The sequence below is a fragment of the Monopterus albus genome, unplaced genomic scaffold, assembly GCF_001952655.1.
Source record: "Monopterus albus unplaced genomic scaffold, M_albus_1.0 scaffold15.1, whole genome shotgun sequence".
In the NCBI taxonomy this organism is placed as follows: domain Eukaryota; kingdom Metazoa; phylum Chordata; class Actinopteri; order Synbranchiformes; family Synbranchidae; genus Monopterus; species Monopterus albus.
Window position 1 is genome coordinate 1884439 of NW_018127895.1, and position 16576 is coordinate 1901014.

General features: G+C 39.6%; 1 protein-coding gene across 1 annotated transcript in view; it reads left to right on the forward strand.

Moving 5' to 3' along the window:
- Positions 1 to 7909: 7909 nt before the first annotated feature.
- The window catches only part of ednraa (endothelin receptor type Aa), a 12863-nt gene continuing 4196 nt past the window's right edge, over positions 7910 to 16576 (forward strand). Inside the window, exons 1-7 of the mRNA XM_020591837.1 lie at positions 7910 to 8112; positions 9071 to 9607; positions 11977 to 12104; positions 14608 to 14806; positions 15810 to 15962; positions 16214 to 16347; positions 16471 to 16576. Coding sequence (XP_020447493.1) covers positions 9128 to 9607; positions 11977 to 12104; positions 14608 to 14806; positions 15810 to 15962; positions 16214 to 16347; positions 16471 to 16576 — 1200 coding nt within the window. The 5' untranslated portion in view covers positions 7910 to 8112; positions 9071 to 9127. The remainder of the gene's footprint in view (positions 8113 to 9070; positions 9608 to 11976; positions 12105 to 14607; positions 14807 to 15809; positions 15963 to 16213; positions 16348 to 16470) is intronic.

Here is a 16576-nt window from a genome sequence, read left to right on the forward strand (position 1 = left end):
TGGCCACCAGGCGCTCGCATTCGAGCCCCAACCCCAGGCCTGGCTCCAGGGTGGGGCCCCGGCTGCGCCATGCCAGGCGACGTCACGGTCCTTGATTTTAATCTATTCATAAAGGGCTTTTGAACCGCTCTTAGTCTGACCCATCACCCAGGACCTGTTTGCCTTGGGAGACCCTACCAGGGACATATATCCCCTGACAACATAGCTCCTAGGATCACTCAGGTACTCAAACCCCTCCACCACAATAAGATGGCCGTTGATTCTTATTAACCCATCACAACACAAAAATAGAAGTTGGATTGCCCTTGTGTATGGTGGGACTAGTACTGTTATTTCTGGCAGCTACATTTAGCTCATCCTTGTGTTTCTCTGGATACTGCAGCCTTCACATGGCAAATCTTCAGTACAAAGTATATTACAGTTAGCTACAGTTCTGCCGCTGATGTCATTTAAACTGATTTTTAAATTTCAGTGCTTGAGGACAGCCTAATTCAGTCCAATGAAACTCTACTAAAGTGAAATTTTCTGTTGCCTGTCATGTTTAGTTTTTATTGACACTGTCCAATGGCGTTGGTAGTGAAGGTGTTGTTTTATATTCAGTGTTCAGGTGTTTCTGATATTCTGCCTCCTCTTTTAACCACAAATTCAATCATAAACTTGTAATTGAATTTCCACAATTAAGACAGTGTCAACAAAAACTGAACATTATGCACTTTGTAAAGGTCAAAGTTATGGCAGAACTGTCGTATTAAATAACTTTAGATTGCACAGGTGTGTCTAATAAAGTGGCCACTGAATGTGTATTTGCACCAGATCACAACCTTGACTTTTACACACCAACCACAATTTATTACCTTTTATTAATGTAAATATTCTTAAGAAGGAAAAGCACCTTAAAGAGTCAGTAGTCTTACAGGGCAGGCTAACAGAGGAACACAAACAGGACCAGTGCCCTGCATCAAAGTAGACAACAACACTGCTAGTAATCAAGGGAAATAAGTGGAGGGATTAAGTGTTCTGGAGGGAGGAGGGAGGCAAGGGAGAAGGATGGTCTAGATTAGGGGGAAGGCATGCAGAGGGTTGGTAGACAGGACGGGACCTTTTTTCCGACTGGATTCATAAGATACATTTATGTAAATGTACAAGTTAGTGATTATGAGAGAAAGAAGGCATTTTGTTAATCTCTCAGCCACATGTCTTAAAACAAAGCCATTTCATCTAACATTCATGGTTAATCACCACATTATTTTAAAATACTTTTTTTTAAATACTCCAAACATTTCCCCAAAGCATTTCACTTGTCAAGCAGGTGAATGTAGTTATAAAGTGAAAAACACCCAAATTGTTATCTGGCATCAAATGTTTATCAAGTAAAATGCTCAAACTATGCAGCATCTGGAAGTTTTACACGGAAACTCCATCAGTCTCTCTTGACTGACGTTTGTTATCTTCAGTTTTGGTCTCTTGGTTTTTACAGCTGTGTATACAAGTTTCATGTCATGTTCAAATTGCCCACAGATGGTTTTAAATTCCAGCCTACCTGAAGTAAAAACTCAAGCGTGGTATCATAACTTTAGGTGGACTTTACATTTTAACCAGATCCTTATAGCAACTTCACACTAATTAAAGTTTTATGCAAAGTATGCACAAAGATACCTTTTAAAATGACTACATCACAAATGTCCAACAGCTGATTTTTAAACACTCTGCTGGTTTACAGGGTTATAATTATGTCCCAGTTATTTTGAGCATGCACTCATGGGCTTTCTGATATGAGAAAGCAAAACGCGATGGGCTCTGACTCTCATGTTTATCAGCACGTTACGCTCTGTCCAACAAGAGCCAGATTGTAAGTAGGAATGTGTCTAGGCCGCAACTGCTATGTCAAAGACTCCTCTATCAGTAACTCTGCTATCTAAGAGCTCTGTGTTTAGCATGCGGACGACATGCACTTTTATTATGGCAACAATTTTCAAAATACATAATAATGAATCATTTTTACAGCATACTTCATAGGGATTTAGCTTAGTAGAAAAGGTTTTTATGATCCTGATCCTCCTGCACCGAAGCTCTTCACTTTGCAGTCATTGGTCCTGTACAGACAACACAATTATTTTGATAGTTTTTGCATTAATAATGTAAAGTAGCCTGTGTTCTCTACAGTACAGCTAACATGAATAGCATAGTTTTTTCCCCCTTCATTTTGCTATTGCACAGATATTAGCCTGGATAGTTAAACTACAAGAATACTTCAACATTTTGGGAAATGTACTTGTTTTACTCTGTAACCTAAAGCCGGAGAATCAATAATAAGTGTTATCATGTTCTTGACATAACAAAATGTTCATAGTTAATACATCTGCAAATGATTTCCTGCTAACATTCATTTTAAGAAAGGATCATAGTGAACATATAAATGAAGTAAGGTACATGTTGGTGCATGAAAATAGGCTACAGCAGGTTTTGAGTGCAGTTGTCTGAATGGGAGCATTAACCTGCGATGCAACAGGCTGCCTCCCTAGATCTGATGCACAGTTGACTTGGTACAGCTTGTGACAGTGGATAAAAATTAGTTTCTGGACAAGCTTCTGTCCTGTGAATGATGTTGCGGTAGCCCTGAGACTCCAGAGGATCTATGTGGTATAATAATAATAATTCCTAAAGTGCACTTGGTAATTAATGAATTATTAATTCTTTTGGGTGAGCAACCTCCAGACTCAGGCACGGCCCAAGCTTGTCTATTAAAAACCTCTTTGATGTAAGTCTTATACAGCTATGACATGTTGTGCATTGTTGGACACATCTTTTGTTGTAACTCTTGTATCTTTTTTTTTACCAGATATCATCATCACAGCTTTGACGAAGCCTCCCTCCCTCTAATTAAAATGATCTGTTAATATTGTATTGATTAATTTCAGATGAAGCCAAACACTAGTGCTAATCGGGCTATTATGAAAATTTCTTCATCGCATTCCTTTTTCTCTTCCACTGTAACTTTTTGTTTGTGTGAACCATATGTCCCAAATTAATAAAGTCAGGCAGTAAACTGAACCCTCCTCACGCTGTCACTGCTTGTCACAGTAGAATGGGCCTAAAACCTATTCTCCCACTCCCGTTCTCTCTTCTTCTTTTCCTTCTTCTTCTTCTCTCTGTCTCTCTCTTTCTGTTCTTACTGTTTTTCCACAAGTGTCCCAGTTAAGAAATTGCTTACATCCCATTCAGTCTGGGGCTGGATCAAAATTTCCCATAGGGTATGTACCAATATGCAGAGAGCACACTTCGACAGATGCCATCAGAGAACAAGCATATGAATTACAGGCAGCCAGCCATCTTGAGTTCAGACAGAATGGCATTAATACCTGATTACGATCCAAACAACACCACAACAACAACATGAAAGCCAAAGCAACTGGGAGCAGGTAAAGGTTTCATCATTTATATATTAATGGATTTACTAACAAAGACTCTACTACCCCCTAAAAAGTTAAAATGTCATAGAAGCTGCCACCAATCAAGGAACTCTGGGGAAAAAAAAAATTAAAAAACCAATGTTAAGAAATCAGCCATCAGCAAATTACAATCCAATAAATTAAACATTCCTCACTAGTGACCATAACTTATTCAGAGGTTGTCAGCTATTCATTCCGACAATTAAAGAAAACACAATCCCTTTAATTTTAAATTGTTGTAAATATTGGCTTTACTCAATTAAGTCACATTTGACAGAAGATACCTGTAAATGAACTACATACACTGAACCTACATTATAGGTGGCAGCATTAAAGTTTCATTCATGTCTTTAGACAGGGCACTATTTTGTGGGAAACTTCTAATAAGTTATTTTTATATGCAAATGATACATGTTACACATCTATCCTTTTATAAATCACAAAAGGTGATTTGTAACATGGCTGTAAGGAAAAGACTTCAGTGTCATTTTAAAGAACAACAGCACTGGTTGTTCAGATGCCGTGATCTTTCCTTGATTTTATAAAAACTGTTTTTGCGCATAACACGGAATAAATCATTACCATATTAGATTTAAAAAAAAACAACAGTGGTATGAGTCAGTGTTCATAACACTTTCATGCAGTTTGAAATGCACTGAAAAACATTGAGTTGTTTATGAAGGTTGACAGCATATAACAAACATATTTTGTGATTTAGTTTGGACAACTAGTACAAAAAGAAGTCTGTAGCATGCAGCCCCACGCCATCAGTGAACATTTTAGAGGGATCAAAGAAACAAACAATATGCATCTCAGAGGATGCTGAGCCGATGCCCTTTGACACGGAAGGTCTCAGGGCCACAGCCAATCAGTGTCCATGTTCCTACCTTTGCCCAGATTTCTCTTCCTTTCATCATGTAGTATCTCATTGTATAAATAATACATATCTCAGCATCTTGTACATAAATATACTGTGTTGCATATTATATTTGCAAATACTGATATAGATAATATTGTGTTTTCATGAATAAAGAGATAACATCGGCTGATATTGGTTGATACTTCTTACAGCCAACATTTGCTAATATACTGGAGCTGATGTCCAGAAATGGGAGAAATGTTTTCTGACTGAACATAAAAAATATAAGTCATATCAGTGTATGTCACCTTTTCAAAACTGTAACTGATAATCGTGTTTAAAATCCTTGTAAAAGTGTGTCAGAAACGGCGCACGATGCGGCCGAAAAGTGTTAGGTGAACTCATTAAATGTTCAGACGAGGAAGTAATGAACATAACCTGTCTCTTTAATAAGAGCACTAACGTAAACAAAAAACCATACAAGACATGGTGGAAACACAATCTCACGGTCGGTATAACAGTCTGAGATCAGAGCCAGCAAACACATACATCCAGGGGAATCCAAAACGCGTTGTCCAAAGATACAGTGAGGAACAGAAGTATTTGAACACCCTGCAATTTTGCAAGTTCTCCCACTTAGAAATCATGGAGGGGTCTGAAATTCACATTGTATGTGCATTCCCACTCTGAGAGACAGAATAAAAAAAAATTTTCAGGAAATCACATTGTATGTTTTTTAAAGAATTTATTTGTCTTGCACTGCTGAACATAAGTATTTGAACACCTAAGAAACAGCAAGAATTCTGGCTCTCAAAGACCTGTTACTGTGCCTTGAAAAAGTCCACCTCTACTCCACTCATTAATCTAAATTAGTAGCACCTGTCTGAGCTCTTTAAAGACACCTGTCCACCCCACAGTCAGTCAGACGCCAACTACTACCATGGGCAAGACCAAAGAGCTGTCAAAAGACACCAGAGACAAAATTATGGACCTCCACAAGGCTGGAAAGGGCTACGGGGCAATTGCCAAGCAGCTTGGTGAAAACAGATCAACTGTTGGAGCAATTGTTAGAAAATGGAAGAGGCTAAAGACGACTGTCAATCTCCCTCGGACTGGGGCGCCATGCAAGATCTCACCTCGTGGGGTATCACTGATGATAAGAAAGGTGAGGAATCAGCCCAGAACTACAAGGGAGGAGCTGGTCAATGACATGAAGAGAGCTGGGACCACAGTTTCAAAGGTCACTGTCGGTAGAACACTACGCCGTCATGGTTTCAAATCATGCATTGCACAGAAGGTTCCCCTGCTCAAGTCATCACATGTCCAGGCCCGTCTGAAGTTTGCCAAAGACCATCTGGATGATCCAGAGGAGGCATGGGAGAAAGTCATGTGGTCAGATGAGACCAAAGTAGAACTTTTTGGTCTAAACTTCACTCGTCGTGTTTGGAGGAAAAAGAAGGATGAGATGCATCCCAAGAACACCAACCCTACTGTGAAGCATGGGGGTGGAAACATCATGCTGTGGGGGTGCTTTTCTGCGAAGGGGACAGGACGTCTGCACTATATTAAGGAGAGGATGAATGGGGCCATTTATTGTGAGATTTTGAGCAACAACCTCCTTCCCTCAGTCAGAGCATTGAAGATGGGTCGTGGCTGGGTCTTCCAACATGACAACGACCCGAAGCAACCGAAACCTGACAGATCTAGAGGAGATCTGTGTGGAGGAGTGGGCCAAAATCCCTGTTGCAGTGTGTGCAAACCTGGTCAAGAACTACAGGAAACGTTTGACCTCTGTAATTGCAAACAAAGGTTTCTGTACCAAATATTAACACTGATTTTCTCAGGTGTTCAAATACTTATGTTCAGCAGTGCAAGACAAATAAATTGTTTAAAAATCATACAATGTGATTTCCTGAATTTTTTTTTTAATTCTGTCTCTCAGAGTGGGAATGCACCTACAATGTGAATTTCAGACCCCTCCATGATTTCTAAGTGGGAGAACTTGCAAAATCGCAGGGTGTTCAAATACTTCTGTTCCTCACTGTAAGTTCGTTAAGCCGATACACAGAAGCAGTCCGAAATAAGAGGGCAAGGCAGAACAGAATAATCCAAGGAAGCAGTCCGGGTCAGAAACACAAAAATACCAATACCAAAGAGAATGCTGGAAAGTCAGAGCTGGGGTCTAGAACAATCTGGCAGTGGCCTGGTGGGACACTGCCAGATTGGGACACGCTGCCTAAATAGAAGTAAAAAAAACAGGTGCAAACAATAAGGAGAAGGTGAACTAATGATGATCAAGTAAAAAGGGACAAAACTGAGGTGAAACAAAACAGGAAGTAATGTGAAAATAAAAGCATGACAGGAAGCAAGAGGGGCAGGAGCGTGACAAAGTGCCCACTGAGAATTGTAAAGCTTCATATACTTCAGAGTTCCTCTTTGATTTCATGCTATTTCGATGTAAAAGTAAAATAGAATCCACATCGTCACCAATATTTGACCAAATGTAGTTTTTTTTCATGATTTTTTTTGCTTAATATATTCAGCCATTTTTTAAACAAATATTTGCTGATTTCTGCCAGGCACAGCAGGAAGAGCATATGAATTTTTTAATTGAGTGGTTTTCCCCTCTAAGCAGCTGCTGTGTCAGCACTTCGGCAGTGGGAAAGACAGACTGTGATGACTGTAAAAGCCCCCTTCCTGCTCTCAGTGCTCATCATGATAAATGGTCCATTTTGGAATCTATAATGGATGCTCATATAGAAGCACTCTTCTCTCTTGGCATTGAACTGGCGTCTTTCTTCATCCAGGCATTTAGTCATCTCATAGTGTGCTGTCTGTTTTGGATGTGATGTTTTTGTTTGTTATGTTTTTTTTCTTGCATGAAAATAAAACCAATTAACTGGATTTTCTAGCTGTTAATATATTGTAATTATATTTTTGGTAATTAAAGGGAATACTTGCCTAGACTTAATCATATTTTCACTAATTTATCATTTACCACACAGTGATTATCTAGCTTTTATAGCTAAAATAAAGTTACACACTGCACACTGCAGTTGAAGTTCACACATTGCAGGAGAAAAATAGTGTGATGTGGTTCAGCCACCCACACAGTGGTTAGGCCCTCTTCCCGTCTCAATTCCCCCCTCTCAACTGTAAGAAACATAACAGCACAAAATGGACCCCGACTTCCTTGTGCCTTCCTCCCTCCAGTAAAATCTCTGCTTCCTTTTGTGTGAAGAAACCATTGCATGTAGACATAATGTGAGCCAGAGAGGGATTGAAAGAAAAGGTATGAAGGGATTTAAGGAAAGGGGCAGCCTGAAGGGGCTTTGGGCTCCCAGATGCCCCTACCCTTGCACATGTTAATGTATATGTGTGTGTGCTGCTGTGTCTTGGAGAAGACTGTCAGCAGGCGGTGCCTCTGAAGGCGGGGGGGTTCCAAAGGGGGCCCAGTCTGTTACCGAAGGGAGGTGGAGATTTACTATCCCACCCAGTCAAAGTGTGTGTCTAAATGGTGCTCTGACACACACACACACACACACACAGTCAGAGATACACACAACCTCACACACACTGGAGCACACGCACACTCAGACATACTCCAAACTCTCCACAGGAAACTCTGAGCCATAATGCAAAGGCACCTCAGAGCAGACGGGTGCATTGCTCAAACCAAGTGGGATACGGTGCAGCTTTGATAGTGCGTTAATTACTCATGTGATGTGATACAGATGTCTAGGGGCTTCAGCCGATAGTTTGTCTGACGGTTTCCAAGGGGGCCAGGCAGACATTTTAGAAGCGGTAGGTGAAAACCAAATGTATTTATTATTTATGGATAGAGCGGTTTGCATGCTGTCACAGATCCCTGCAGTGTCGCGCTGATGCTAAACAGTGATGCTACTTGAAGGGCTGATTGCTAAATAGTTCTTTGTGTACTCGATGACAGCTGGGACTTTGAACAGGAGGAACTCTGGGCTATAAGAGTTGCCTGTACTGTGATGTGATGAAAAGGGCTTCACTATCAATCTGACAGTTTGAAATTTTATCTGCTCTTTACCAGGAATCTTGTGCAATGAGTTATTCAAATTTTGTCCAGAAAGTTTCCTGTTAAAAGGCTGTAAAGGCATCTATAAATAATAACGAGCTAAGTATCCAAAGTATATATTTTTTGTGGATGTGGATCTTGATCTGACTTTTAATTTAACCTCTGTGTTTGTTTTGCACAGCTGACTGATACTCAGCCCTGCAGCACTTCTTTCATGGTTAAAAATGCTTTTTGTTTTCTAACTATATGTTTAAACCTTTCGAACTAGAAACAGGGAGCATGCAAAACTAAAAACACCATTCAGTTGCAAAGTCAAAGACAGGGCTCCTTGTCAAACCAGCACAAGCAGACATAAAGCCTTGTTGGGTAGCTGCAACATTACCGACACAAACTGCTCCTTCTGCCCACTGTACTCTGCCGATTCCTCATCCTTCCTGTCTGAATGTAACTAGCCCTGACATCCAGCATCTGTGCCCCCTTTGCCAAATCTTTTTGAAGTCTTGAAGAATTTTGTTAAACTTCTTCAGAGCATTTGAAAGGGACAGTAGTACTGTCAGATTTTCTGGTAAATGACAGATAATATTCCACTTTGCTTAGATTTAAAGTGGAGACAAAATGATTAAATGGGTGCTGGATTTTTTTTTCTTACTGTAAGTGGTGTCACCTGAAAAATAACAAATTTTCCTTCCTTATTTGTTTTTCTTTTCTCACCAGCGATATATCAGGACAGGCTTTTAATCAGCGTAATCAAAGCACTGACTGTATTCCATAATGGGCACCCCAGCTGTGCCTATGTTGGTGCTAATGGCCTGTATGGTGGCCAGAGGAATGTGCCAGGTAAACAGAGCTGAAGCAGGGAAGGACTCCCTCCAAGGCTTTCCCGTCCACTCCACCCTCCAGGCTCAGGAATTCTACAGCACCGTCAGTCCCAGCATGGGGCCCAGTCTTCACCCAAGGGCCCAAGAGGCTGACGCACAAGCTGTGGGATCTGGCTCTACAAATAAAACTGTCATGAAGACCCTGATACTTCCAACGTGTGAACAAGAAACGACTATCAACCACTATTTTAAGTACATCAACACCGTGATTTCTGTTATAGTGTTTGTGGTCGGCCTGGTCGGCAACACCACCCTTCTGAGGATTATTTACCAGCACAAGTGCATGAGAAATGGGCCCAATGCTCTCATTGCCAGCCTGGCACTGGGTGACCTTATCTACATTTTCATTGCTATACCCATCCATGTATACAAGGTAGTGTTTCTAGTCTATTGGTGCATGTTTAACTCCTAAAGTCATTTACAGCCAAGCTGCCGAGTAAGAGGTCTCTGTGTTGATGAAATACAGCAATAAGGGAGGTGATGTGCAGAGATAAAGTGGAATATTACAGATTGGAAAAGGTGGGAAGTGGGAAAGGCATGTAAAGGAGTGTGCACATAGACAGGAAAGGTTAATCAGTCAGACACTGTTATCTTCCTTGTGTGGGCAAATTAGTCATGAGAGGACGAGGGGAAGGACTGGCTTAAATAAACCCAGGAGCAAGACTGTAGTCACACAAACCAGTGGCCTTGTGCTGATCTGCAGCAATAGTCACTGACCCTTATCTAGAGGCTTTATTGTTAAAAATAAATTCAGACTTACTCAAGTGGTAAACCACTTGTGGAGTTTTTAGCTCTGTTCTTCACTAAATCCCCATTCAAAAGGTTTTCAGCTAAATATTATTTACATATATAACTGACTTATACTGTACTTAATTAGTATGTACATGATAGTTTATTTATTTTAATCCTGTGTTTACGAACACAAGCCTGAACACGATTAGAAAATATTAATAATATTTGTCTAATAAAGCCATTTTCATACATGAACTCTAGACAATGTCCAGACAAATCAGGCCTGGACTTTGTCCAGAGTAACCCTTTCACACATGTAGCACGCAAGACGAAGTGTTCTTGTTATGCAGGGGGCTGGGTAGAGCGCACAGGAAGTAGGACATGATGCAGTCACGTAGCTCGTTTGTCATTTGGTCATAAACAACCGAGTCTCTTGCCAAACCTTACAGTTGTCTAACGACCATAGTTCTTAACGACTGAGATTCCTGAATCTCATCGTGTCTCCTGTTAAATATTTTCATTGGCATGTTCACTGTAAATGACCTCTTTTCTTCGCCATTCGATGTTTGTATTCTTCCGGTTTCAAGCCGTTCACATCACTACCCCCATACTGGCTCCGTGAGAACGCTACAGACTACACGCTGTTGTTTTTTCACGCGGGCTCATTCTGGCTGACCTAAAAATAACACGCACTTTGTACTATGCAGTATGCAGGATAAAGTCCGCTTAAAGTATGGGTCAATTAACTCAGACATTTGCGTTTTCACCTACAGCTCCCCCGGGTAATGTCTAGATAATTTGAGGGTTCCAGCGCATGTCTAAAAAGGAGCTTCAAGACAGTTGTTTCATGAGTTTTAGTGCATTGGAAAGACCTTAATCAATCAGGCAACTGTGTTATTATTACTGGTGACAGGATGACTCTTATTTACACTTGGACTATAAATTATGCCTTTAAGACATGAAGTGTTTTTAATGATGATAAATTATTCTTTTGGTTCCTGTTAACAACATCATCCTTTGTAAAATACTCAAGACTGAAGCGATCACTCCTGATCTTTCGAATGCCTTCTGGAACGTCATTTTATGACTGAAAAATGAGGAGGACACCTGATTAAAATTAACTTGGGACTTTGAGGACACAGTGACTTTGTTGTTTCAACAACATGTGCAAAAAGGAAACAAACGTCTTACTAGGGGGAGTAGTTTCTGCAGAAACAAAGAAAGAGCCACATGTGCAATGTTGAAACCATACTGAAGCCCCCATTCACGTTGTTGGGGCTACATTTCCAAAAATAATCAGCTCTTCTGAGCTCCTGGGAAACTTAAGCTGCACACGTAAACAATAAAGGGCCAAGAAGAACCATGAACTCCTTTGTTTGGCTTCGCCTTTGAGAAAATGATTCTGTGCAGGGTGGGTCCTACTGTATGAAGGAAAAGTGCCAAGACCACTTTGAAGGCATAACAATGGTCTCTGCTCATGTGCCCTTTAATTAACCAAAGGAAGTAATATTATAAGTGTTTGTAGAAATGGCACTTTAATACTAATGATGGCAAGGTGAGGTGTTATTCAAGTTTAGTTCTCAGTGTTGCCAGGTATTATGTTTACAGGAAATGTGAGGGTTTAGCAAAAGTTGTGGAAAGTTTTATCTGATGCTTAATGAGCTCCATATGGTCCATATCAGACTGCACTCGTTCTGAGGTTAAGATGACATTGAGAGTTCCTTGATGTGTTTCCATCCACAGTAGAATTTCCATAAATAGATGTAAATGGTGGTTTGCATTGATTCAGTTGCCAAAGAGAGATTAATAGTCAGCTCCCTAAAAATTCATAAAGACATAATTACTAAATTAAAATCACTTCTTTTGTACTGATCATCAACTAATCTAAACAATGATCTTAAGAAAATGTATATTAATGTGCATGATGTGATGAATGTTGGATAATAAATGTTGTTCTTTAAATCCTTTGAGATCTGTACTGATCTCAAAATTATGCCTTTTTTCTATCAGCTCCTGGCGTCACACTGGCCGTTTGACGACAACATTGTCGGCCAGTGTTTGTGTAAGCTTCTGCCCTTCCTGCAGAAAGCCTCTGTGGGCATCACTGTTCTCAACCTGTGTGCCCTCAGCGTGGACAGGTCAGTGCCATCACACTCCACACTGCTCCATGCTGCATTTGTGCTGTCGTGTCTGATATAATCTACATTTAAAGTCGGTTTTTAACTTCCTAACTGTTTCTTGTTCTTATAAAGAATGTTCTATTTGCAGTGGTTAAAGTAACTAAGTACCTTTACTCAAGTTCTGCACTTAAGTACATTTTTGAGGTATTTGTACTTTACTTGAGTATTTCCCTTTCTTGCTATTTCATACTTGGGCTTCACTATATTTAAGAGGTGAGTATTGCACTTTTTACTGCAATTCACATATTTGCTAACTTCTCAGTCACATGAATAAAACAAAATACAATATAATCACTAAACTTTATCGATCCTTCGTGGGAACGTCACAAGCTACCCTGCAGTATTTATAGTATAAGGTATAAAGTAGTTAATGTAAAAGTAGTTAAAGTATAAGGTAGTTAGTTGCACCTTTACAAGGTCCAACGTTAATGTGATGAACACAATAATGTATCAATAATTACAATCCAATAATAGAATATACATTAATGTGAAATGTGCCATTGTGCATAATGAGTACTTTTACTTTTGAATGCAGGACTTTTACTTGCACTGTGGTACTACTACTTTTGCTTAAGTAAAGGACTGCAGTACTTCTTCCAACACTGCCTACTTGTGTTTTGATCATTCCATTGAGACATTCTGAAAAGCAGCGCTAAAGTTACATAGTCTTGTAAAGTCAACATCATATCTGTGTAGAAGCACAGTGTTCCAGAGAGTTTTTTAAAAAGTTTAATTAGGAGAATCCTAAGGTCACTACTACTGATGTATCTTCCTTAGGGTTAGTCATCTTTATGCTCAGCTTTTTTGCTCCTTCAGTTTTCAAATCTTATGTAATAAGTTATTTTCTAAAGAAGTTCTTTAATTCTTCAATGGAACTATTTTACATTCAACATAATATGGGAACACTATGATGTCAATATTAAAACCTTTTTCTTCATAGCAAGTACACTGACAAGTGCTTTTTAATAGTGCCTTAATAGAAATTCTCTGATGAATAAATTATGAAGAGCTGAAGCTCAGTGTCATCTCATTTTATGCACTAAACACAACTTTAGAGCTAAGAGGCCGGCTTGCCTGTTCTGAATTGGCTCCACGGTTCAACTAGGCAGGCATATTTAATGTCCTCTATTATGAGAGAAAGGCGTGCTGCAGTGCTGTATAGCTGAATTCAAGAGCAGAAAATTTTGATTTTGATTTGATTTATTCTATCAAGCATGTAAAGACAGTTGATATGTCAACACACATAATTTTACACATATCCAACAAATGCTAATCCAATGTGTAGCATATCATTGTTTATGAGTATTATGAAAGTACTTCAGCATTGTTTGTATCCTTTCAATTTTGGAGGCAGAGGAAAAGGTGAATATATTACCACTTAGTAAAATATAAATGCTGCCATGTTGTTCAACAGAGAAATTCAAATGTGTCATGAAAAATATATTGTTTTTGCCATAAAATCTTGATGCAAGATTTTACTAAAACATTTCAACAAGTGATTTCCATTAATGAAACAAACGAGCAAACAAGTAGGTGCAGGGGAACACAAGCCAACAAACAGACCTTTCTGCCAACATGGACCTGTCTGTCTGGAGGCTTCGCTAAAATATAAATATGAGAGATTTTAAATAAAGAATGGATCATCTCTTTACATTAATTCTTAGTATTTTGAAATTCTTTGCTGACTGAGCATTTTGGTGTGTTTAGTGTGCTGACATGCATAAAGAAAATGTTGTTAGCTTTGGTAGTCGGGGAGACACAGCACTTCACTGATTTCTATTTAAGTACATAGCAGCAAATGAACTACTGCAGACTCTTTTTAAATTAATAAACTGAATTTTCTTTTTCATAACATGGAAATAATATATTTTATTTTATATCTTATTATTTCAATTTTAGTACTATACCATAATATTTCCTGCAATAACTCTACTCATATTTGTAACAATTTAATCAGTTTGATATGTTTAAAACCATTTATGCACACGCTCTTCTTCTGGCTCACTGTTGATGTAAAAATGTGCAATAGCACCCCTGTGGTGGCAAAATCTGACAGGTCACAAATTTCGGTGTAACACCGCCGCTGTTTAATGGCCCAAATGACCAACAATCTGCTTCCCGACCGCTTGGATGGATTTCTGGCAGCTCTACGGTCCAAAGTTAGTTCAGTGCACTTGCATGAGTACAAAGACAACAACATTACAACATGGCGAAGACAAACTCAACTGAAGAAAGGCCAGACTGCATAAAATATATTTATGATATGTATATAGAGGAGGCTAATCGAGCTCTGGCAGCACCACACTGTACAATGTGTCATCAAAACGTTGTCATGCTGCAGCAACAGGGGAAATACTTGTGTTTAATAATAAACTACAAAGTGTTACCTTTCAAAAGACCAGGGACATCAACGTAGTCCTCAGGGTACACAGTTAACTTTGTGCACTTTCCTGTGTCACAGGTACAGGGCTGTGGCATCGTGGAGCAGAGTGCAGGGGGTGGGCATCCCTCGGTTCACAGTCATTGAGATTATCTCTATTTGGGTGCTATCACTCATCCTGGCAGTGCCGGAGGCTATTGTCTTTGACATAGTCCCCTTCCCCTATGGAAACAAAACCCTGCGCTCCTGCATGCTTAACCCCAAGACTGACTTCATGAAGGTATGCTATCACCCTTTTGTTGAGTAAGAAAATAGCAGTTGTGCTTTGTTGTTTTGCATGCATTTAGGCCATGATGTGCTATATGGAGCAATTACACGGATGAGCTGCTGAATTTGTTATACAGAGACAAAACATTACTGGACTATTCCAATATAAAACTCACCTGCAACAGAATTATTTAGAATGAAAGTGCAAACAGGGGCAAAACAGAAACTTCTCTCACAGCTTTATCTAAAGTCAAGGGGCATAGATGAGCAAAAATAACATGAAAAGTTCCATCAGCGCTTGCAGTGTATGGAACACATGGCACATATATTTAGAGCATTAGCTCAATTAAAATTAGTCACCTGCAGTATGTCCTGCTTGGCCCACAAATAATCAGAAACAGGAAAATTTGAATACAGCCCAGTGATATTTAAGGAGCTGCCACTATGTCCAAATTCCCCTTTAAAGTCAGGAGATGAGCATTTGATGCTAAAAGGAGTATGTGGTTGGAGTATCACTTCAGAAAAATAAACTAGGTCTACTTACCCTCTTCTAGTGACCGTGGCCTTTTTCATGCCATTGAAGCACATACAGGTAATTGATTACAGGCCAAGTGTATTTACCGTGTCCTGAAGTCTGGGGCCTCAGGCTGAGCCACATGTGTGTATCTATTCCATATGTACAAAGCTGGAGTAATTGGACTTAAATATCAGCAATACAAAGCCTACACCTCTTAACAGCATTATTTAATAGCAATGAAATAGCACATTTTCTCTTTAATAGATGTTCTCACCAAAGTTTACTTTTGTTCGGTCTGAATTAAATCAGGGCCAGGAAGGTGGTGGGCTTTTGTGGAAAGAGGATAGGACAGCATAGAGGATTTGTGTGGGGGAAGTCATTGGAGTAGGTGAAAATGTATGACTCAGAATAGCTCAATATCTACAGGGTCAGGGAGTCATTTGTGCATTTATTTCAGTTTCACAGTAATTGAGCACTTCACACTTGCTTGTCTCTGTAGTTCTACACAAATGCAAAGGACTGGTGGCTGTTTGGCTTCTACTTTTGTGTACCACTGACATTAACTGCAGTCTTCTACACTCTGATGGCCTGCGAGATGCTCAACCACAGGAAAGGCAGCCTTCGGATAGCTCTCAGTGAGCATCTCAAACAGGTTGGAGTACACTTCTGAAAAATACCACATCCCTAACATCTAACAAATCCTTATTATGTTGGGTGTTTAGCCAATTAAAAGCACGTAAACATTTGATGTGTCTTTATCATCTCAGGCAACTTTGTGTGTGAGTAAAATGAGGATGCATCAGCTCAGTAAACAGTGTTTATTCCCCAGTTCTAACCTGTAACACAAACTTTGTCATCTCTCCACTGATTGTGAAGCGTATTTTCTGTTGTTTCTCTCTGCAGAGAAGGGAGGTGGCCAAAGCTGTTTTCTGCCTTGTCCTTATATTTGCCCTCTGCTGGTTCCCACTGCACCTCGGCAGGATCCTTAAAAAAGTGTTTTACTACCCAAATGATCCGATGCGCTGTGAGCTGCTAAAGTGAGTTAGTGGTAGAACAACTCTGACACATGATTCTGTGGTTGTAATATTGAAATAGCATCCAAAAAGGCATCTGTGGTGCTCCTTGATCATACTAGTAATCAATCTTTCATCTATTTTCAGTTTCCTGTTGGTCATGAATTACCTTAGTATCAACCTTGCAACAGTCAACTCCTGCATAAACCCCATTATCCTCTACTTTGTCAGCAAGAAATTCAAAAACTGCTTC